General features: G+C 37.0%; 3 protein-coding genes and 1 long non-coding RNA gene across 10 annotated transcripts in view; 1 reads left to right on the plus strand and 3 right to left on the minus strand.

Annotated features, from left to right (window-relative positions):
• LOC135639453 (ubiquitin carboxyl-terminal hydrolase 5-like) overlaps window positions 1-9676 on the minus strand; it is a 37944-nt gene extending 28268 nt beyond the window's left edge. Inside the window, exons 1-6 of the mRNA XM_065153207.1 lie at window positions 9308-9676; window positions 5446-5703; window positions 3054-3198; window positions 2494-2553; window positions 2324-2419; window positions 1606-2025 (exon numbers count right to left, since the gene is read on the minus strand). Of these exons, the coding sequence (XP_065009279.1) occupies window positions 1606-2025; window positions 2324-2419; window positions 2494-2553; window positions 3054-3198; window positions 5446-5703; window positions 9308-9432 (1104 nt within the window). The 5' untranslated portion in view covers window positions 9433-9676. The remainder of the gene's footprint in view (window positions 1-1605; window positions 2026-2323; window positions 2420-2493; window positions 2554-3053; window positions 3199-5445; window positions 5704-9307) is intronic.
• A 1192-nt stretch (window positions 9677-10868) lies between these two features.
• On the minus strand, window positions 10869-18127 carry LOC135639454 (uncharacterized). The gene is made up of 3 exons (XR_010496952.1): window positions 14993-18127; window positions 11291-11373; window positions 10869-11057 (listed from the first exon to the last, which is right to left on the minus strand). It is a non-coding gene; the product is annotated as an uncharacterized LOC135639454 (long non-coding RNA).
• Window positions 18128-19961: 1834 nt separating this feature from the next.
• On the plus strand, window positions 19962-22486 carry LOC103988655 (protein XRI1-like). Of its 7 annotated transcripts, none has more exons than XM_009407256.3 (9): window positions 19962-20112; window positions 20585-20640; window positions 20733-20843; window positions 20921-21045; window positions 21146-21209; window positions 21307-21409; window positions 21485-21537; window positions 21671-21751; window positions 21864-22486. In XM_009407256.3, exons 1-9 carry the CDS (start codon window positions 20081-20083, stop codon window positions 22142-22144), a joined length of 906 nt encoding a protein of 301 aa, XP_009405531.2. In that variant the 5' UTR covers window positions 19962-20080; the 3' UTR covers window positions 22145-22486. The 7 variants fall into 7 exon arrangements, with proteins under 7 accessions (XP_009405531.2, XP_018682373.2, XP_018682375.2 ...); XM_018826828.2 differs by having other exon boundaries at window positions 19977-20112; window positions 20915-21057; XM_018826830.2 differs by having other exon boundaries at window positions 19977-20112; window positions 20915-21057; window positions 21494-21537.
• A 424-nt stretch (window positions 22487-22910) lies between these two features.
• On the minus strand, window positions 22911-23866 carry LOC135641262 (photosystem I reaction center subunit XI, chloroplastic-like). Its single transcript, XM_065156519.1, has 2 exons — window positions 23625-23866; window positions 22911-23538 (listed from the first exon to the last, which is right to left on the minus strand). The coding sequence occupies exons 1-2, from the start codon at window positions 23796-23798 to the stop codon at window positions 23047-23049; spliced, it is 666 nt and encodes a 221-aa protein (XP_065012591.1). The 5' UTR covers window positions 23799-23866; the 3' UTR covers window positions 22911-23046.
• Between the last annotated feature and the right edge of the window lie 384 nt (window positions 23867-24250).

The following is a 24250-nucleotide window of genomic DNA, read 5'->3' on the forward strand; positions in this document are numbered from 1 at the left end:
CATTGCAGTGATTTAATGTTGGAGAATATTGGAAAGATTCATCAAGAAAACTTTATAAAGGACAATCTTTGTTGTTGGATTTCTCTATAACAATACTAGAACTTTGAATATGATGAGAGAATTAACATGCAATAAGGAATTAGTGAGATATAGTGTCACCCAATTTGTTACTTCTTTCTTGAAATTATAAAGCATGCATCGTAAAAAATATATCCTAAGAAACATGTTTACCTCGGAGAAATGAGTAAAAGAAGTAAAAGGCAAGAGGGCTAGTGATATCATCTTAATGTCGTCCTTTTGGAATCTTATAGTTTCTAATCCTCTTGGAGGACTGGAAAGAACAGAAGAAAGAGAAAATGAGAAATAATAGGCTGTGTGAGACCATTTATCCAAACTCTTCCAGTTGTCAATGAAGGAAAAAACTTCTTTACTGATTAATCTAATTGCATTATTACAGAATGAGTATTTTAATCCTTTATATAAATTTCACTGCAGTAATGAAGAAAATGTACTAACTATCTATATGGAGGTGTGTCATTTAGGCATTGGATCCAAGGTTTTAAATGCCAATCTTTGATACCAGTTTTGACAACCAACACAAAAGTAAGATCTTGTACAGTATACCAACTTATGCCACTGCCGATTGTCACTACAAAATATAGTAAAAAAAGCTACATATTGACTACTACCAAATTGTATGATTCGTTATCTGGTCTTGTTTGGACTAGTAAATACCAACCAGTACATATTGGTTGAACCAATATTTTGAACCATGTCTTGATCTTTTAAAAAGGTTGACAATTAGTGAGCGTGAAGCCTCAATGAAACTCGTGAACCTTGACAAAGGCAAGCTTCCAAAATCTAACCCTTTGTGAGCCTCATGCCTAATATACATGCATATTCAAGGTTCATACCTCACTTTGACAGCCCAAATCATGATCAGAAGTATTCATTACTACTAATCAAATTTTACATGTATGTATGTTACACTAAATAAGAAACTCCTAAAATTTTGAGAACAATCTAAAGGTGACTTGCGATGCAGCAAGAGAAACCCAATGGACTGGGTAGATGGCTAACAATTCAGTAACTTTTTGTAAGTAGGCTTTGACTTTCAATAGTAACTTCTTTTAAGCAGGCTTTGAGAGTCAAAAGTTGTCTATCGGAGGTAATTTAAGATACAGCATGTAGCATGGTAGTTCATGTTAAACAGAGGAACTCTGTACCAACCATACCACCCAAGTAGATAGACCAGATTTTTCATGAACTCAGAAGGCAGTAAGGCATTCATCAGTCTCTGCTCGGTAGGCTCAAGCACCAGCAAAGATTTTCAAACAAGTGGCTTACAGAATCATCACAAAGTCTTTTTGATGAACACAAGTTAACTACTTAGCAAAAGCATCAATAAACCATGGAAACTATTGCTTTATATATTAGAAAGTGAGTATGAAAATTAAGCATCGGCAGGAATAAGAAAACAATATATTAGTGAAAGACAATATTAAGAATTTTCATTAGTCATATCTTTGACATCAACAGTGGCTTAAAATTCTCCAAATATATTTGACAAAATAAACACCAATATATGCCAAGACAGATACTTACAACCATGCCTAAAGGGTTCTGCCAATTTATTTCTTGCCTGTAATCTTCACGGAAATATCTGGCAAATTCTGGTGTATGGACAAGGCATTGTATTGCGCTGTTCATAAAGCAGGTATTTCCAAGATTCAAGAGCCCAGTGAGACCCAAAGGGGCTGCTCGTGTATTAATGTTATTTGTTCCATGCAAATTGTCCAAGTCACTAGTTGGAGAAGCCAAGTACTGACTTTGTGAGATTTCTGAACTGCAGCTTCTGGAAGCATAATTGTTGGTGGACAAGCCTTCAGCAACCGACAAGCTTGACTGAGAAGGCTCCACAATTACAGAAGTTGAGTCCTTCTCTGTACATCCATTTTCCTGTTGAGAAGTTGCACATCCACTATCAGCAGTACCATTTCCATCAGTGAGGACCTCTACAAGAATCTGTGCAAAAACAAGTTTAGTCAATAATTAGCATCATATTGCAGATGATATTTTAAATAGATTGTGCTTAATAAGCAAGAACTGGAGGTCATTAATCTTCAGGTAAAATATGCAAGCTAGATTTCTAGAGACACATTTAGAAGATAAATATGCAAGCCTTAGATAAAATTATGGAACACCACAAGAATGAAAAAGATCAAGCACATAATTTACCCCTATTTTCCTTCGGTAAAAACATGTTCCAATGCAACTTAAAGATTTTTTAATGTTCTATTGGAAAAAGCTGTTAAAGACCTACGTCCTGATCCATTTGTATATTCACATCATCAAGAGTTTTATCCATGTTGTCCATCAAAGCATGTTTTTGTTGACCATAATAGTCCCAGATACAAACCTGAAAGAGGGAAAAAAAACAAAAATATATCATACACTTTCATAAACGAAATGTGGAAGTAAATAACCTCTTACTTGGTCCAGGAGTAAACCAAAAACCTCACAAGCCTTTTTATGAAGTTCACCAACTGTTTCCTACAAAAATTAGGTCAACACTTTCAAATTTTATTAGATGTGTGTGTATGTCACAATATAAGCAGTTGAACGGCACATTCAAATGAATAAAGTCATTAGCACATTATTCATAGCTGCATATAGATTAATGGAGTGTGATACTGGTACATGCTCAAGTGACCAACTGAATAAGGATGTGGAAACCTGGGGATGCATAAAGGGAGCAGATCCATTAGATTAAAGATGATTTCATTTGCTAGTGTTGAAAGAATTTGGAGTGTTAGTTGATAAACAAATATGAACATCGATGAATGGGAAGAGCCAAATCCTGCATTATCTCTGCAAGATTAACATATGTCAAGTACCCAAAAAATAACTGATCCTTAATGCCTCAATAAATACAAGTTTATAATGCAATTCCACTCATAAAGGCTTGTTCAATTTGTGCAACAACCATTCAGATGAACAGGTAGAGAAATGGCTGATTAAGCAAGCTATAGAACAAACTTCATAGAACAAACCTTCTTGCTTATCCTAATAACTGCTCTCTCTTCTTTTGGCATCAAAAATAACTGAAGGCGTAGAGGATAGACTTCAATAGCCAAATCAGTCTGAGACAAACCGGTATTAATGGCTTTTCTTGGTAATGTTGGACCACCACCATACCTGGAAAAGAAGTAAAGTAATTGATTTAATAACTCCAGGAAGACTTCATGGTTTAAGCATTTTCCATACTCATAAATTCAGAGATATTATAAACAAAATAAAATGCCAAGTCTAACATTAGTGACACAATAATCCCAAGTTACTTGTTGCGGAAATTCTAAAGAACATAAAATGTATTAGCTTATATATAGACATGAAAAGGAACATATCATTTTCTTACTTATTAGTAGTTAGTGCATCAAAGAAATTTCTTTAGAAGTTGGTTCTATTGTCTTTGCATGGTTGTCTTGCTTTTGCAATATAAACTATTGTTAAACTATTTTCAGTTCTTCAAAAAAATTGAAAAAAAAAACTCTTAGAAATTACATGACATAGAAAATAGGCATCAGATGATGGTATTAAGAACAAATCACTTTTCAACAGAAACAGTAAAGAAGAAGGCTTGAAGTTTCAAAAGAATTCATTTAAATCATAAGACTTAAAAGTCTATACAATTATGCTAAAGCTTTGATCACAACAAACCAAAAAAAAGAATAACAAAACAAGGGAATTGCAATTTTGCAATTCGTATTATAGCAACAAGTACCATAAAAAAAAATACAAAAATTTTGTCAATCTTCTGAAACCTGATCATTTCTGATGCTAACCACATGATATGGAAAAAAAGTTTTTGCAAAAATTAAGACCATGTCACTAAAACCATTTTTCCCCCCACAATTTACCTTAAGGAAAAAATTGCAATTTGTTCTGAGACTTCTAATAAAGCTTTGATCACAACTATGTTAAAGCTTTGATCACAACAAACCAAAAAAAGAATAACAAAACAAGGGAATGGCAATTTTGCAATTCATATTATTGCAACAAGTACCATAAAGAAAAATACAAAGAATTTTGTCAATCTTCTGAAACCTTATCATTTATGATGCTAACCACATGATATGGAAAACAAGTTGTTGCAAAATTAAGACATGTCACTAAAACCATTTTTCCCCCACAACTTACCTAAGGAAAAAATTGCAATTTGTTCTGAGTCTTCTTTGCAGAATTGACACATTCAAGTGAGATTTTCATTATGGTGATCAAAAGGACATTTAGTTGATTATCAATCCAACCCTCAAGGAGAAATAACCAGCCAAACACCTAGTTTAAGGCTGACATGTCACTGTTTCTTCCTCATGGAGGACCTTTCTATGGCTAAGAAACATAGCAACTTGATCAATAATTCAAAAAATCAACTTATGTTTTTCACAGTTTCAGATACAAGTAAAGACTAAATAAGTAACAAGAAAAAAGGACTTAAAAGTTATTCCACTAGGACAGCTCGTGAAACTAAAATGAAACAATGTAAAAATAACAATATAATACAACAAGTCCTGGTACAGACCTAAACATCATCAACTGAATGGTCTTTGTGATCTTAGTTACCTTCACTGGTAATACAAAACAACTAAAAGGACATCCCATAACCAAGCAGACCAGATGGGCATCAGTGATCTTATTCTTCACAAACCATTTATTTTTCTTTTTCTATTCATTTATCTAACAAGGGAACCTTATTCTAATATTGCATCCCATTCGGTGGCTTTTCGTATGCTTGAGAATGACCTGACTTTCCATGAAGGCATGAACATTGTTTTATGTCTTCTTCCAGACCTCTTGTAAATTGCAGTCACAAACAGGAATAAAATTGTATAACATGCTTTAAAGGGCTATCTATAACAGCATATGATGTCCTCGTGGTCCATTTCCATGGTATACTGTTTTTTACTTTAACCATAGCTTTTATGCCAAAAAGACTCAGAAAATGAGGCAATGGCAGTAAAAACATGTGGTGATAAGGAAAGGACAATGGCAGTTCTAAAACCTGTGGTGAGGAAGAAATAATAGCAATTTCAAGTAATAAAAGGTATCTACCATTTTATGTCAGACCAAAAATATATAAACATTGTTTATTTGCGAACCTTCAGACCAGAAAAGTATGACACTTTTGATTTGTGATCTTATGACAAAATTGAACTACAAAAAAAAATTCTAAGAAAACCAACTGACAAAAAATTGAGATGTCAGTCACTTTTACCACATAATACAGTCTGAGAAAACAGCATGTTACCCATCTACACACATCATCGACTCCACAAAATATATGTTACATTAGTCAAAAAATATAAAATAAATTTTATATCTAGCCACATGGGTAAGATGAGCAATCAAAAAAATTTATCAATTTGACACTACAATGTAAATTACCAGCCATGCAACTTTTCCCAAACTTGTTGAGGAAGCAATATATAATCACGGCCTTCCACTAGAGTGTCATGGAGTTCAAATTCCACATTCGACACTTCAGATGTCGCATCATATATCAAATCAGAATTGTCAATAGCCGAAGGTCTTTTTGCACTTGAAGAAGCTGAGTCATGATGATGAGAACCATATGAAGATGAGCCATTGACCGAGCTGCTAGTCATATCTTGGTTAACATAATCAAGCCAACGTTGCCACCACCTATTTACCCAAAGTAACCTTGGATTAGAAAGAAACAAAATCATCTGCATTAATCCTTTGTAAATGTCATAGTTAGAAAGAAAAAACCTTGCGGCATTTTAATGCTGCCATCAAATTCATGAATAAAGCATACAGAAACCATGGACATTTAGGTTGACAAATTAAATTCATCTTGTGAATTGTGATATACTTGTATTAAACCAACCAAAAAACTATATATTTTATATCTCATGCAAATAAATAGAAGTGGTTTTGTGACTCTCTCTCAATTTCTTATTTAATAGGCCTCCTAATCTTATTATACCATAAACAACAAGGCATCACTCAATATGAACTTTTCATGTTACTCGCTGCTTTCTTCATCTCAGCTGAAGCATTTTGCCATGCTATCGATAGAAGGAATCAATTTCTAGTTGGCAATTTTTTCTACAAAGAGAGGAGAAATGTTTCCACTGAATGCATCACTATAGGCTGCAAAATCATCCTATAGATACCTTTGCACCAGAGTTCAAGTGAATCAAGCATAAGCATCAAGACATATATGCAGTGACATATTGAGAAACATAGCTTCATCAACAAGAAACAATCACTTCAATACAAATAGGACAGAAAATGTCAAGTGTTGCTGAATTCACTGGACATGAAGGACCAAGAAAATACAAGAAAACTAAGAAAGTATGCAAGAAAGGTCTTTAGGCCTTACAAGCTCTCTTATGTATAAGACTTAGCAGGTAAAAAGTTAATCTTGTCAACTTACAAATTCCAGCTAAAGAGATTTCAACTCTCAAAATTTTAGTTTCAAATAAATCAAATAATGGTCCGATAGGAATTAAAAAAGATACTCTAGAACTCTCAAGTAATTAGTTTTAAAGGAATTAAACATTGGTAGAACCATTATTTATCGGTTCGAGTTCGACAAAGGACCATTGTCAAACCATATAGGTTGGTACCAATTGGTATTTATAGGTCAGCAAACTGTCATGTACACCAAGACTATATCGGTTCAATCAATTGTTAAAACTAGTTGTAAATTGAAATTAAAATCCTTAGTTTAATTACAAAAATACTTGTCTAATTGTATGGCCAAATAAATTAGCTAAAATAGGACTAAATTAGTTGTAACCAGACTTAAACACGACTTGTTTGACCAAACAAATTAGCTAATACTAGTCATCATAAAGTTCAATCTGAAATTGTTGGAAAATAGAAAAATCTTTCATACTACTGACAAAATTCGGAAAGAAGGCCTGGTTAACCCTCTCCTTCCTAACCTGATTAGCAGTGGGATAAAAACATCATCTTTCACACCAAGTTCCAATACGAATAAGCTGTATTCTCTTTCATAACTGGATAAGATTCTTTTCCTCACCCAAAACCACGTAGAAATCCTCCTTTGACCAAAAGATTGTTTGCATCAAGCTGCACAATAATCTTATGCACTATTTTAAAGAATTTGTGCGTCAAAGGGCTGCATTAAGATGTCTTGGACTGAATTTTGCTGAATTGACCAATTTCCAGGCATTTTCACTGGTTGAAGGCTAATATGAGCCTGAAAAACCGTATTAGAGACCCAAGTTGATGGGAGAGAGGTCAAGCCACATTGTACCACATATGCATCTAGGTGCATAAAATACCAAATCAAGCATCACAGAGATCGTCACAATCTTCCTGTGCCCTCAGATTCTTGTTGTCGTCTCACTCGTCCTTCCTCCATCCCTTCAAGGCAAACTTTTCATAAGGTTGCTTCACATATAAAGGATCCTACTTCCTAAAGTTCTATCACTGTTCCACTTCCATCTGGAAAAAAGATGATATTTCTCAGGGTGAACTTCAAATTTTGATATACAACTGTCTCAACATCTTAAGCTTGAGTTATGGATTTCTGGTGTCTTTGGTTGCACCAAAAGATCCCACAAAAATGAATATTTCATTAAACATTTGCCTCTTCAAATATTTGTTGAGTAGAAAACTCAAATTTCTGGAAAATTCTATTAGATATTTAGGAAACCTTCACTTTTCAATTTCCAGATTGTTTTTCTCCAAAAACGAAAACTAAGTTCTCCATTTCTTCTTTCTCACTGTTTTTCATCCATCCATCAACAAAAACTAATTTACAGCCTATTCCTTTCCTTTTCTTACAATTCACATGTATGCTTCTCAGACAAATCTTCTCCACCATTTTACTAGCAACTGAACAGAGCCTTAGCAAAAATTTTGACCTGATTGATGACTGAAAATATGAAAAGAGGTTTCAAGAGATTACCAAAAGGTACACCAGTGCACGAGGCTTCCATCAATGTAGGATCTTCCCAAGATCAATGTACATAGTCTTACCTCTAAATATAGAGAGGTTGTTTCTGTTCAAGAGGGTAACAGCATTTGCTAAATTATTATACAAACAGTTCTGCTTCACCCGTATTAGAAAGTTCCACACAATGTAATGTCTTTTACACCTCCTATCGATCAATGCTTTCTGCTAAGGCAAGTAATTCCACTCAGTAGCCTGAACAGGATTCACTCTTGTTGCCTGTGGATTCTACCCTCTACTCAAGCTATCTTATTTCTTTGGTAAATCTCTGCCCATTTTTCATCAATGAAGATACCTTGTCAAGGAATGACCAGGTGATCATTTCTTGAGCTGTTAAAAAATTGCATTCTATATTGCTATTGCATAAGGCTTTGTTTAAGACATGCATATCCCCTTTTTTGTTTGGTCAAAAAACATCACTGAACAATAGATTCACCTAAACATCAGATTATTTGCGACCTTATTTGCCAGCAACAATTATTTAACACCTACCAAAGCCCATTGTTGCCAAGGCCAAGCATTGTGTTCCCTGATCATGTGTACCTGAAAGCAGAACAACTACTGCCAAACAGTTTATTTTCTTAAGACATGCAGTTGACGAAGTTGGACTCAGACAAAACTGTATGTCTTTTTCATCTCCAACTTACTTTATGATCTCCAAAATTTCACACATATACCTACTTTATGAGCAACTTTATTTTTAAACTCGTTATCGAAGTTCAATCAACTTAATCCACATACTTCAATTATATAATCATCCTCCAATTCTTTGTTAGCCAAATCCACATTTTGTTGGCTCCTCAATTATTTCTACAGTCTACAAATTGTTAAAGATCCTTTCAAATATCCAGACATGTTTACAAGACGTTGTAAGTATTAAAGAAGAAAATTATCAAAAGGAAGAAAGAAGGGGGAAATTGAAAAAAAAAAAAAGTCTAGCAAATAGCGATACATTATAAGGAAAATGGATTCGTAAAGGCCTCATAGATGACCAAGAACCTAAGATACATCAACTTTATGAAAGAAAAATGTGCATCAACATGCTGAGTTCCTACGTTCTCCACTAGGAAAAATAAAAAAATTCAAACCACTCAAGAATGTCGGTTCTTTTTCAAAACCCCAAAACAGAAAAAAAAAAAAAAAAATGATTTTTAACCGCTGAGGTTGAGAAAATACCAAAAAATGCCGGATCAAAACCTACACTGCCGCTCAAACAACGATGCACGAAGATATCACAAATCCACAAAGAATCTTGAAAGGAATTTTTAAGAAATTAAGAAAGATCAGATATTTCACCTATGGGTGATGAGGAAGAAGATGTCGCCCTCCTTGGCAAGGGATTCAGCGGCGATGGTGATGTCTCTGATGAGGACCCTTTCTTCCTCCGGACTGAGATCCACCGCCGAACCAGAAGCCTCCATCTCCTCCCGACACCACCACCAACCCTCCTCCTCCTCCTCCTCCTCCTCCAGCGGTGGGCCCCGGCGAGAGCGAGCACTATGGCCCCTGCGCGTGCTCCGAGCCTATGGCTATGAGAGAGAGAGAGAGAGAGAGTACGGTTCGGGTCACTCGCTACCAAAGAAAAAGGCGTGTTTTGGGATCATGTTCATGCATTGGCGAGTCCGGAGGCAAATTGACGACATACAGCTACCTCGTTGTAATCTTAAGGTTGAGGTTGCGCTCCGTATGGGCAAATTGTTTGGACCGTCGCCAATATGATTTTTTTTTTCTTTTTTATTCGTTCTTTTAGAAAATACTCAGCTAGATAATGCACAATCTATCTTTAATCAAGGCTATTTTGTGCCAATAAAATTCTTAGCTTTCTTCGTTATTTGTTCGATCCACCTTGACGTGTTTTTGCGGAGGGATGACGATATTTTGTTCGAGATTTGCTCAATTACTAATTGTTCTTTGTATCATAAGTCCATTGATGCCACCGGATGTTATAACTCGATCGAAGTATCGCTGGGGTGGCAATGTAGCATTTGGTAATTCTCGCTAAAATTAATATTAATTCAGGGCATCTAACCCTAGTTGGTAACGGGAAACTGAGGGGAAAAGGTGTTTTGATTCAGCTTAATCATGTGGCACTTAATCTTTCACCAACATTCCTTATACTTGGTGGAAGAGCATAATATAAGATCGCTATGAATCCAATCAAAGTGAAGCCTCCTGGATGTCCAACCACGAAGCGGCATAGATAATGGTGGCTGACGAATGGTTAAGACCGATCACAAATAATTCCCTTATTTACTGTTGAACTTTTCAGCTTGAAATGGGGGATGAGGATGAGATTGGGATGATATGCCGCACCGAAGGCACATGGCCCATGGAGTTGTTACTTTTTAAAGTTGCTCAACTAACAATAGTTTATTAGTTTGTGCTCCAAGTGAAAGATGTGGTTGTCACTGAATCGATCCACAGAGTTGGAACATTATCCAACTACTATTGTTTTTTCCGGTCATGTCAAGTTGCAGCCACTTATCAACTTATTGAAAGTCTCATCTTCCACATCCATTGGACTATAATGTGATATTGAAATGCATAATACAATCTAAAATGCAAAAAATATCACTTCTAAGAGGTACGGAGTATAGGTTGGATGAACAAAAACAAGCAGATATAAGATTTGATACTGTCTTGAAATATGGAAAGAGAGGATATTCAGAAATTGAATTTTTTTTTTTTTTTCAATACAAGAACACGCATAGCACATGGAAACTTTTGCCAAGTTTGTCATCTCAGCTCAGAACAGATAACGAATCTTATATCTGAATTCAAAGAAATAAAAAAGACATACCTGAATTGAACATAATTTTGCATTCCACACGTATGGTTTGGATATCTTTACCTGCCAAAAAATGACTCTTGACATGTTAAAACGATAGGGCAACTTGAAGGACTCAAACAAGAGAATGGAATTCACAAGAGTAAGCCTCCAGAAGAGTAACTCCTCACACATTATGGCTAGATCCTACCACGGTTGGTTGACCTTGAAATAAGACCAAATCATGCTGGTAGCTTGAGCTTGACATTGTTCTTCCAACTGTGAATGAAAAAATCATGATGTAGAGAAAAGGGATAAGAAAAAACACTGTAAAAGTTTCATAAAACAACTATTATTTATCTATTTAAGTAGTAGTAGAAGAAATCAACATAAAGAAACGTCTGTGCCAATCCAGATATCCATGCTGCAGACAAGGCAAAATGCGAGTAAGAAATACTCAATATAACTATACTTCCATAAGAAAGAACAAAAGAAAAGATGTGAATTCATACTTATCCAATGAACACAGTGAGGCTCAGTGAAGTAGCAGTAAATCCAGTTTAGGATGTCAAATGCTCTGTATGCTCTGTATGCTCTGCATCAGGAGATATTTTACCAAGTGATTCTGATTGTCGAATTCAATTTTCAGTGTTCAACTTACAAAAGGCACTTTGGCTAAGAAAATCTTAAACATAAGGCATAACATAGGTTGACATATGAACCAATCAACAATCAGTGAGCACAATTATCATCATATGGTGCCACAAACACTGAAAATTGACTGATTTGATATTACCGTTCAATTCAAATTAGCGGAAGTTTGCAGTATTCACTATAGAAATTGTGGAAAAAAAGTGTCCTTATGCACAAGGCTCCCACCTAGGATCTAAGAAAGATCAATGGCCACAACCATATAGCCTAGGTGCTATATCTGTGATTTAAACATTTGGTTACTCAAGTCGCAAGAGAACCATACCAAGATACCAAGACTTGTCCTTTATTCACCATAAAAATTATAGCTAACAATGTTATCGCTTAAATAGAAGATATTGTGATGGAATGGATTTAGGTACAAAAATAATAGTACAATAATTATACAATAAAATATTTAGACACCATAGAAAAACCTTTCTAATATATTTAACAATTGTTGAATGGTTTTTGTATAGAAGAGAGTATATTATGATTTCTGAAATATGTTTCACTTTCCAAAGCAGTTGGGAAGAAACAGCAGGAAGTTTTAGATGTTCTCTATCAATGTTTGACGTACTGCCCGAAACGGTACGAAACAGGTAATATGTACCAATCCGCCAACTACTCCCGAAACGGTACGAAATAGGCACAGTACGTACCGGTCCGCCAACTGCTCGTACATGAACCAACCTATTTCGGGTAAGCAGGGAAAGGGTAAGGCATTTAGCTAGTGGGATTGGAAGTCGGAATCTTATGGAATTTCTCTTCAATTTTAAGGTATTTAGCTTCATTTTATGTTTTATTTATCATTTCATATAATTATAGGCATATTAATGTATATTTATAAAGATTAAACATGATTATTAGTCCCAATTAGATCTATTGTCTTACATTTAGACCCAAATTAGTGATCTTTAAGGTTAATTACAACCTTATGCATTTTATTTGTCTCATATGCACTGGAATTCTTAATTAGGTATAATAAAATTATCATTAAATTAGAATAAAAAACCTAAAAAGGAATTTTTGTGAATTTTTTTATCATTTTTCATCTTTTTCCAAAAACTGGTACGTACCAGTCCATGTATTGGCATACCAACATACTATACGTATGTATAGGTCTGCCTGTGGACTGATACCACCAGCACAGTATGGCGGTCCTTGTTCTCTATCATAAGGACATTCTATAAATGATTTTCTAAAGCACAAATAAGAACCACGAAGTGGATAATTTAACTAATATATATCATGAATCACAGAAAATCTACCATGAAAATCTAATAGAAAGTCAGCATTAAAAAAGTTAAGATACTGATGAGCATGCTGAAAATGATGGTAGCAAGTCTCACAAAGAATGGTAACCAAGGTACTCAGGAAATTGAAAAAAAGGTATTATTACAAATGTAATTGAGAGTAAGGACTTAATATCTGGTGACAACTTCAGTGAAATGCACTTGTGACAAAAAAACACAAACATTCATAACTCTTTAACGTAAAAAGTTCCACATATTATAACGAAGAAGTAACTGTAGTATATCATTATACAAGCTTCACATTTTGCAGTTGCGTGGACACACACATCAAGGTAGATGTGAACTGGGTTCACTACATGAATGAAATCCAGCACCTCAGTCTTCTTTGTATGAAGCCAAGACAAAGCAAGATATTATGCTGGTCATCTGTAGGCATCATATGAACCATGCTATACGGTGCCAAGCCTGTTTGTAGATACCAGGTCAGTGAGACTTCTCATGTTCTCTTGGTCAAATTAAACAAGAGAGGTCGATCAACTCCATAGAGTCATCAAAATTGGCTTTGTTTCTAACGTGTTATAAATAAAAATTGGAGTTGGAATCAGAACGTAATGGCTACCAGTTAGGCAGTTACAATGAATTGAGTGAGTTGACACGACTCATGCTAGTAAAGAACTGCTCAATAGCCCCTCATGTTCAGTATAAGCGATGAAGAAGTCTAGCCTGAGTTGTTGGACACCAATCTCATTCTCCCTTTTCCCATGATAGGGATGAGGACCCATTCCTATGCATTGACTTATTGGATACCAACTAAAAAATCTCAGTTCGCTTTCCCATACAACAACAAATCATAGATCTCTTATATGTTTGCATGTCAAACACCACCAGTGTTCCACTCTGAAGAATTGGAGCTTGCCGGTCACGAAACATAGGTACATGCACCTTTAAACTTTGGCTACAACGATTGAATTCAAAGGTTTCTTTCCCTCTTCTTTAATTCCAGTTATAATTTCAGCTCAAGAACAGGTACGATGAAGTAAGTTGAATGTTTCTCTTGATTTAATTACCCTATCTCAAAGTAATACTAAGCTACAGTATTTCTACTCTTTCTCCCCTCTACCCATATGTGATCCCAGGGACATTTTTTCTTACTCAAGCACTTAGTACTGCTGCTGTCTACTTCAATCACTTCCACCACTTTATCCATGTCCCACTTTCTTCAGGTCTCCCCACCCCATATCTCCTATCTCGCCTTCTTCATTTCTCCTTCATCTTGTTTTTTCCATTGTTCCTCTTCTCTGTCTAAACGCCTTATCTGTTTTCTTGAAATTGCATCTCTATGACCAAGTCAAAGGCATTCCCAGCAGCCAATGCTGGAATTAGATATGCATACTTATGTCCATTCTTACAAAATGATTTATTTATACTGAGATATGGTAACTAAGAATAATTCCTCATTTTAACTTGTTCTTTTTATCAATTTTCACTCTGTATTTCCAAGATTTTTGTGATTCATATCATGTTCAAAGATTCATATCAACATAAAAAAAAAAATTTAATATCTTCTAATCACTGTAGAAACAAACCTCATCTTCAAGTACATCATTACATATTCTGATGTCAATAATAGCCTTGAGAAAGACCACAAGATAGAATATGCATCCAAGATAGATTACTTAGATAGGACAACTCAAACGGTCAACTTTCATCCCCTTCATCAGTATCCAATGGAAATATCAGAAATGTTGCACTGGTTCGCCAACATGAAGTGCAATCATGCAAAGGATTTTCTTGGTGTTGAAAAAACATTAATTTTTTAAAAAAGAGTTATATCGCATCATTTTCGACAATTCTTCATTTTGTTAACTATCTTTTATAACCCAAACTTTGGTTTACATAAAATTATGCTCATCAAAATACAATAAACATAGGATGAGAACAAAGCAGTTCAGTTCAAAAGTTTCAAGATTTTATTTAGGAAAAACAAATAATCTCCACGATGAGAAATTCTAAATAAGAGGATATATGTTTTTCTTATATAAAATGTGATTTTATTTGATAAATAGTTGACCTAAGCAAGTTAGTCTGTTGTGAAGAGATCACTTCATATCCATTTAATCATGGCCAAAGTGTTTCTAGGTACATAAATGTCATATTCTCTGGAAATGATGTCTAAAATGGGAAAAGAACAATTAGGTAGGGTATAAATACAATAAAAACTTCCACTCCACTCAAGTCAAAGATCAAAGATCTAGGATTGTAACTTACCCTAGAAGAAAACATATTGAACAGTCAAGTTGTCTATATTTTTTGTCCTTTGCAACAATACCGGCTGAGGAAGTATTGCAACTGCTTCCAAATATAGGGAGAATGTCCACATAACCTGTCATGAAAAAAGAAATCAGGACACTTGGCGTAGAAGCATGAAGATAGAGAAGGGAATATACTCAGGAACAATTCCAAACAAAACCTATTCCAGTCATAATGATACATTAATTACAAGATATGATTGGCAAATCTTGTTTGATTGAAGAATTTTTTAAGAAAGAAATAATCCTGCCAAATACATGAGCTTACCTCCTTAAATGTGAACTTTTCATTTATAACTAAAGCCAGAACTAGGCATGGTAATGCAAGAACGAAGTGACGAAAAGTGTGTTGGTCCTTGTCATAAGATCTACGGACAACTTGTGTCATCTCATGTACCAGACAATTGAGAACAAGCTCCCCAAGAAAATAAGTTTCATCGTCGTATTATAGACTGAGACAAAATCAGTAAAAATATCCAAGTATCGAGTGGCAAAAACAAGGGCATAAAGCTCTTGTGTCTTCAGAGAAATGCCCGTGAGAAAATGACATGAACCATGTCAAGTTATACACATACAATAAAACCAACTTTATGTAGTGGAAAGAGTTTTTTTTTCCGAAAAAAAAGGATCAAGATCCAAAATCCAAAATCTTATGTCATTGACATGAATCTCCATACAAGATCCAACATCCAAGTATCGAGTGGCAAAAACAAGGGCATAAAGTTCTTGTGTCTTCAGAGAAATGCCTGTTAGAAAATAACATGAACTATGTCAAGTTATACACATAAAATATAACCAACTTTATGTAAAGGAAAGAGTTTTTTTTAAAACAAAGATTAAAAAATCCAAGATTAAATACACCAGAAAGACAATCAAGATCCAAACAAGAAGTAGCCACAAAATAGATGTCAAGTTTGAGAGTTAGTTCATTTGGAAAAATAAAATCTTTATGATATCTAGTAATACTAGAAACCAGTTGTAATAACATACATTGAAGAGAATCACTTAGGAGGAATAACTTAATCATGAGGTTTCTTATGTTGATAAAGCAACCAACCAGAATAGATTATTGATGGTCAGTTAGATTCAGAAAAAGATGGATAAAAACTTGCATCAGATTAAGGGAAAATAATACTTCATTCTGACTGAGAGATAGTAAATTATCAAACTGACAAATAAAAATGCATTTGTGGTCATTACCTTTCAAGAGAAGCACACAGTTGCACATGCATCAAAATGTACTTTCCCAAAAAATCCATAATTAGAATGACAACATCGAGGAGAAAATACAAGACAAGGAAACAAGTGAGCAAAAAGAAAAAAAAAAACAAAGAATGGTACACAAAATGATCAGGAAAAGTGATCATATACCTCTTGTTGGCTCTGATGATGAGAGGTATAAAACTTCATGGTTTGTTTGAACATATATGCATCAAGAGATATCATGTATTAAAAACATAAAGGAGGTGAAGCAAATCAGGGACTAGCTATTGTGAACCATATGACAAAGTTACAAGAATGGCAAGCAAAATTTTATATCAGTTCATCCTTATTGCATCTCATTTATGATTTAACTATGTCAATAGCAAATAGTGATATGGTTTGTAAGACAAGATGAATTCTTAGAACATGATAGAATCTGAGTAGTTGAATATGTAGATCATACATGGTCGAGCCAGTCAAATAAAATATAGTTAAATGCTCAAATGACCATATAAAAAAACAAAAGAGATATAAATAATACTGAAGCCATCAGTGGATGGAAGAGAAAGCATTATTCCTTGCATCTTTCCTTTCCTTTCATTTTTTGATAGGATATGTCACTCCTATCGAGCACTTCTCAAATTTAAAAAGGAAAAAAAAAAACTCTACAAGAATGAATAAGACAGGGAGTTCTGAAATTATAAATATTTTATTGTACAAATATAATAACCAATCATAATCATGTCTCGAGAGCTTTTAGTCGCTGATAAACATATAGCTTACTGAGAGACAGTATTTGAGAGAGTTTTAACTTTTGTTATTTTCTCAATTTTAAGACCCGCCAAAAAAGACCTCTAGAAGTCCCCAGTTATGAGTCCTTGTAGCTAAACAACTAGCTAACATGCTATATTATTTTAGTACTCTTGACGCAAAATAAGCTCCAAATTGCACTCCACATGTTTCCTAAAATCTCAACTAAAAAATGATAATAATACAGTTAAAATTTAACAGAACAATAGACGACACTTATCAGAGATCACCATCATGACTTAGTGATAGAGCTTCAATAATCCTTTCCCTAACTTGATTAGGAGGGTTGGCAAGGCTCTGGTCACGCTGTGACACTTTCTTTACTGATGTAGAATAGCTTTCTAGTGTCTTAGTTCTACTCTTTAGCAGGGCATAAATAGGCAGCAGGCATTCAGATCGTGACCCAACTCCACGGTCAGACGTGATCTGCTCCACTCTATCAAGAAAATAAATAGGATGCTTCGAAGATCTCTCCTTCCAGCACCAAATCCTAAAAGCCTAACTATTCAAATCGGACTGCAAGCGAAACCAAAGACGGAGAGGGAAATACGTACCGGGACTTGATGGTGTGGATCTTGAGGAGAAGGACGAGGACGCTAATGAGATGCGTCATGTCGCCCGCTAACCTGAAGATATTCATCTCCGGCGACCGGCCGGCGGGATCCGAGCCGTGCGATCACCGATCTACGGGATTTACGGCGGGGATCGATCGATAGAGACTGAGATCGGCGTTCCCGTCACTCGCAACGGCTCTTAACCTTCTCTTCTCTTCGCGCCTCGCGTCTTCGTAACGAAGCCGGGATGGGAAGAGGAAAACTAGAACGAAAAGAATACCCGTGCTTTCGTCGAATCATATCGGTACTTCCAAACAACTTAACCCCGTCGCTTATCGATGGTAGACAAATAGTTCGCCGTGAAAGATGAGTTTTTGTGAATCTTGATGTCTTCAGCTCGCCGGGAAACCGTGTTTCTTCGACCGGAAGTGGAATAGGCATCCGAATACTTAGTCGGCACACATGAGTCTTCTCAGAAGCATTGCAATTGTTGACGTTGCGTGCACATTTGAAGGATGAATTTGACGCAAAATTCTTTGAAGATGGAGTTGATAAGCTAAAGATTATATTTTTACTTGAAAATAAATATTGATGAACGAAAAATATCCTGGGTCAATCGAGGCCTAATTATATATTTTTCCTTCCTTATATTTCGATTCTTATATTTAAAAAAAATTATATTACGTTATAAAGTGAAATATTTAATCATATTTATTTTAATAGTAACGGATAATGCCGAACGTGCAGACACAAAAACGATGGGTAAAAAATAATTTTAACGATGATAGTGATAGGCAATGACATCATGGGTCGCTATTGTTGTGATAGTTGATGACAACAATATGATGGTCGGTCTTATCGATATCGATTCAAGCATCGACAACAAAAGAAAAAAGAGGTAAAGCAATAGGGTATTTGGCATCAAAGGAGGAAGATGAGAGAGGTGAAGCATCGACATTGCACTGCTTTACCTCCTCTTCCTCCTCTAGCATCATTCTGTATCTACGTCGGTGCTAGAGGACGAAGAGGAGGTAGGTAAGGTATTTGCATCACTAACAACATGGAGGGAGGAGGAAGAGGAGGCAAGTAAGGTAGAGTGGTGCAGCACCGATGGAGGAAGAGGAGGCAAGAGATGCATTTGCGTCGATGTCACACCGCTTTGCCTTCTCTTTGTTCTCGTCGACCATGGTATTGTTCGGTGTGGTACCGAACTACCTCTTTTACATCAACAGCGCTGCATCACTCTGCTTCCTCTTTTTTATCATCGACCATCGCATCATTCGGTGTGGTGTCGTACTGCCTCCTTTGCGTTAGCGTTGTACCGCTTTGCCTCATCTTCATTCTCGTTGACCAATGCATTATTTAGTGCAATACCACACTACCTCCTCTTCGTTCTCGTCAACCACCACATCATTCGGTGTGGCGTTGCATTGCCTCCTCTACATTGATGTTAGACCACTTTGCCTCCTCTTTGCTCTCATCCACTATCGTATCATTTGGTGTGGTGTCACATTGCTTCCTTTGCATTGGCACCGTACCGCACTGCCTCTTCTTCGTTCTCACCGACCATCGCATTAATCTTGTTGATCATCATCACAACAGTCATCCACGGTGTCACAATCCACTACCACCATTGAAGTTATATTTTAGTATATTATTTTTATATCATTTATGCATGTACTATCACGCGCTATATAATATCTTTCGTCAATAAACCAACGATGGGATTAAATAATTTAATTTTATAATTATAAAAATTATAATATAAAATTTTAAAATTTTAAAAAAATAAAAAAAAATAATGAAAAATTGTGTAATTAGCCCGTCGATCAGAATGACGGCTATCTCACGCAAATCAAGCGTGGCCTATGTTCTCCTATACAAACTCTTTATGTGGTGATATCTTCACGTCCATATCATGTCAGTCTCTCTCTTCCAGGTACAGGTTGAATGTATTGTGGTGCCTCAATGACATCGAGCCCGTGGCTCCCTAACGAATTGGACACCTGCGAGGCCATCAACATGGCCTTCCTTTTCTTCTTTCTCTGAACAGTTGAGAATCCTCGCAGAATATAAATTACGATTCCGTTGATGTTCTCAACATCCATCGAAGATTCCAAGAATTCAAGTAACACATTTTTTAAAAGAAAAGAAAAGAAAAGAAAAAACTGATCCATGACGATGTATACGTTTGAAGTAGACTACTAAATCTTAACCGTTGGCTAATGGATCAACGATCGTAAATGTATACTTCCTTTCCTCTTATGGAGACGGATGCGAAACGGACTAGTAGTAGCCGTTGGTTTACAGATCAACGTTGGAAATGCATCCGTGGCGATTGCGTTTTCTTTATTCATTCGTCTCTTGGCCTTTGGCGGCCGCTGAGGCGACACAAAGGAAACAGCCTCCGCATCACCCTCCTCCGCAACGGCTATCTCCCCTCATTAGTTTGATCTCCTTTGACCCTTCTTTTGTAGCGTATGGATTTCCACGGCAGCAGCATCAATAACATGTGAGTCACCATGCTTTAATTTGATCTTTCACGAACATAATTTGATCCCGATGCTTTAATTTCTTCTTTGCAGTTCGATTCTCTTTCTATTTTGTTCGATCTGTATAATCTGCATATGTTTTCGCATCAGTAGTTCCTATTGCTCGATGCCTGTCTCACCGTAGTAAGAATGCATTGATCTTGAATTGGGAATGCTACCATAATTCATCGGTGTTCTTGCTTCGATCAGTATACTGTTTGATGATTTGCCCGTACAAGTCGCATAGTCTTGTTAAGAAATTAGGATCAGCATCGCTAGAATTTATTATCGGTGGTTTACTGGATTGCTTCTGAGCTTCGAAGGTAAATTGTAATTATCAACCAAACTCATCTACCCGCTTCAGATGTAAAATCCTTACTTTGCTCTGGAATTGAAATTCCACGGACCAATCGATGCTTGTTTTCTGCTAATGTCATGTGGAATGTGTGGCAGTGGTATGTGGGACTGGCAAGACGAAGATTGTTGCCTGGCCAGAGATTCCCGGCTTGGTGTGTTGTTTGTCTTTGTTGTTATAAAACCATCTTATGTGGAAAATTTGTTACTTGTACTTATTGACCATATCTGGTATCCACAATCATAGGTTTGTCTCATTGCCCGTGGGATGACGATAACCAAAAAAATGAGAGTCTGCTGAATGTCCTGGTGAATCAAACTCCAATTAGAGATTGTGGCTTGGATGTCATTGATGCAGGTATGTCTGTCATCTTCCACTTCATTCTACATTAGATGGTTCTAAGAGCTACATTGACAAGAGAGAGACAGTAGCAGGTAAGACTAAGAGAGGTCTCGAAGAACATAAAGAGGCATCACAAGTAAAAAGGCGTCGGGTTCTACGATTTCCTTCTGTTGCTGACGGTGCCACAGCTGACAATGGACAGCCGTCTTCTGCACCAGTACGTTCCAAGGTCTTTAATGTAATAGTATGAAGTAGAATAACTCTCCTAATTGGTCCTAATTAAACTAAATCATAACTCGCTTGTACTTAACATTCAGGGTGACTCCATGGTAGTAGATGGATGGCCAGAAAATTTACAGTGGAATCCCATCTGGAGTTCAGGTTTTTCATCTCGGCCTGGCATGTTCTTTTTTTTTTTTCCTTCATCTTAACTGATGCAGATGTATTTTAGCTATTCTGATTATGAAATCCATATCAGGTGATAGTTTTCTGTTTAGCAATGAAGTCTTGGACCAATCATCAGATGAGTGGCTAGAGAACTATTTTAATGATAGTGATATGTATTGCAGCTCTAATGAAATGTCAGTTCCTTCTACGCTTACTTCTACTGCTTTGTCCTTTTTGTCCATAACCTGAGGTTGATTTTTTCACGGTAGGTCTTCCAGTAACAATGAACGTATCGAGCCCAATGATCAAGTTGATGTTGCAGGTTAGTGGAGAACTCTCCATTTTGTTTGTAGGCGAAAGCCAATCATGGACACCATTTTCAGAATTTCAATTTGTTCACACAGTGAGACACTATTATTTGGCAATATTTTCAACATCTCCTTTGTTCTTCACAGATTTCTGCAATGTAGAACCTGATACAAGGACTATTGTCATCCCCAAAACCCCCAAGGCTTCTACTGTTAAGATTTTTACGGGTATCTTTGTGGTCTCACTCAACCGAGTTAGTTTGTTTTAAATATTTAGGGGTTTTGCCTTTCAATGCTTAATTCTCCTCACTGTCTAGTAATTTTCTCACTCTTCTTTCAGGTAGAAGATCTCATATCAATTCTCCCATAAAGTTAACTACCTCTGTTGCTTATCCTTTTAGCCTCGTGAAACCATCTGAAGTCCAAGGGCACTTGACCTTGAAAGACATAAATCAGCGGATTCATGCTCCGCCACCATCAAGATCAATCGACAAGAAGGACAATAACCCTTCCATTATTTATCCAACCTCTGCTTTTTCTGGGAAGCCTGTGGTTGTGAAAACTAAGATTCTCACCCAAGGGGGAAAAGGAAGCATTACAATCCTAAGAACCAAAGGCTGAGCAGGTGGCCTTCTTTTAAATAAGATTAGCAGTCAGCGAATGTGCTGAGGCATCACCAAGATCCTGATCACCAAAGGCTGACCTCATAGGTCCAATTCTAAATCATTTTTTGTGCATGGCATGTCATCGATTCTTTGTTTCTGTCAATTTTATTGATTAATTTGTGGGTGGCAATTGTGTTGCTCCTGAATGGAATGCGTTAACTTGCCTTTTGCTGGGTCTAATTTTGTGTACTTGGGCATTTGAGTGAAACAATAGAGTCCTTTTGATTAAGAAAAAGATGGTATTGTTCTTGAACAAGTTTGCTTTTCTCCTGATTGTTTTAATTGTGAAAATTTTCCATATTGTTATCTGTGATAAATTGGGAAATCCAAATGGCATCACTAACTGGGCGGTTCGGTTCATTGATGGGGTTGGCAATTTCTTATAAAGTTCATATGCGTCTCTGGGAGCAACGAGCAGTTCCTAGTTTTTTTGTTTACAGTGAAAATGCTGCTTCTTGATCAACACAACTGAGGATCTATAGCCGAGCTAAATGCCCAGTGAAGGAAAAGGTCAGCTTTCTTAATGAAGATGAAACATTTGAAAATACTTTTGAGATCCATTTCACTGAAAAATATAACGATATCAAGTGCCTACCAGATAGTTCGTCTCTCAATCTCCTCCTAATCATGCCGACTCGTGAGGCTTCCCCTGTGGACGATGGTAGCGTGCATGATAACTGCAATGGCATACTTCACCTTGGTTTATGAGGCATCATCGTTCGTACGCCCTTACAGGGCAAAGAAAAGCAGGTCATGTGTCTCTTCATAATTCAATCTTCTTCAAATATACAATTCCTGGAAGGAGTTCTCCGAGCGAACACTTTAAAGCACAGGCTTGAGACACACGCAGCGGCTAATCTACTTGATGTAGTAGGGGAGGTCGAGTACATAAAGAAGAAAGTAAGCCCAGACGACGCCGGAGATCCCTCCGAAGAAGAACCCGCCCGTGAATTGTGCCCACCCCTCGGCCGTCTGTAGCTTGTCCGCCTCCTTCTTCCTGCCGGTCAGCGTCAGCGTCGGCGCCGTCGACGGCTCGCCTTCCTTGAACGACGCAACCCCGTACATGGTCAGGCAGATGCTGAGGATCACGACGAGGCCGGCGGCGGCCAGCGATCCCGCAGCTCCGGCGATCTCGGTGTTGCGGAGTGGCCCGGCCTTGACGAAGGGCCCCACGAGGAGGTAACCGTGGGCCAGGCCCACCTCGACGCCGCGAAGGAGCGGGCTCACGGCGGTCCGGTAGGCAGGGAGGTTGGACAAGTACCAGGCGATCAGCGGACTGGATGTCACCGGCGTCTCCAGGCTTCCGATGAAGGGGTCGCCGTTGATCGGCTGGATCACTTGGTAAGTTGGCTGTGGCAATTCAGATAAGAGAAGTGATGAAGGTGGGAATCATTCCTAAGCAAAAGATCGACATATGTAGAAGACTTGTTTCTTGCCTTCTCCGCTTGGATGGCTCTAACCGTGAGAATAAGCTTCTTCCTGGAGTGCAGGTCTCTGAGTGGTGTGGCCGACAGGCCTCTGGGGATGACAAGACGCCTACTGCTCCTGCAGGAAAAGAGAAGGCTGCTCTTCAACTGGCTGGCCATGGGAGGGGCAGAAGCCAGTGCCATTGTCGTTCCTGCTGCAGTTCTCACTCGAGCACGCGGGGAGGAGAATGGAGCAGACGAAGGACTCGGGAGAGTCTATATCGGAAACGGAAAAGGATGCAACGTGAGGAAGAAGTAGAATCTAGTTTGAAGTGAGGTGTCGGAACACTGGTCTCTCATTGGATGGGTGAGATCCCCAACCCTATCCTTATCCCACAGCGGAGATTGTGATGCTGCTCTCTTGTGCTATGTGGCCATTGTTCATCACCTCACAATCGATGTCGATGGCAAAAACTAGTTAGTATATGATTTTTCTTCCCCTTTGAAATATGCTTATAATTGTATCATGATATTGGTGGATGCATTATGGTCAATGTTTCTAACCAGACATTAGAATAATGATGACGTTTTATGTCTAATTAACGATTAATTTATTAAATATTCCATCTATTTACGATGAAGGGCAGTGATCGACG

The sequence above is a fragment of the Musa acuminata genome, chromosome BXJ3-6, assembly GCF_036884655.1.
Source record: "Musa acuminata AAA Group cultivar baxijiao chromosome BXJ3-6, Cavendish_Baxijiao_AAA, whole genome shotgun sequence".
Lineage (NCBI taxonomy): Eukaryota > Viridiplantae > Streptophyta > Magnoliopsida > Zingiberales > Musaceae > Musa > Musa acuminata.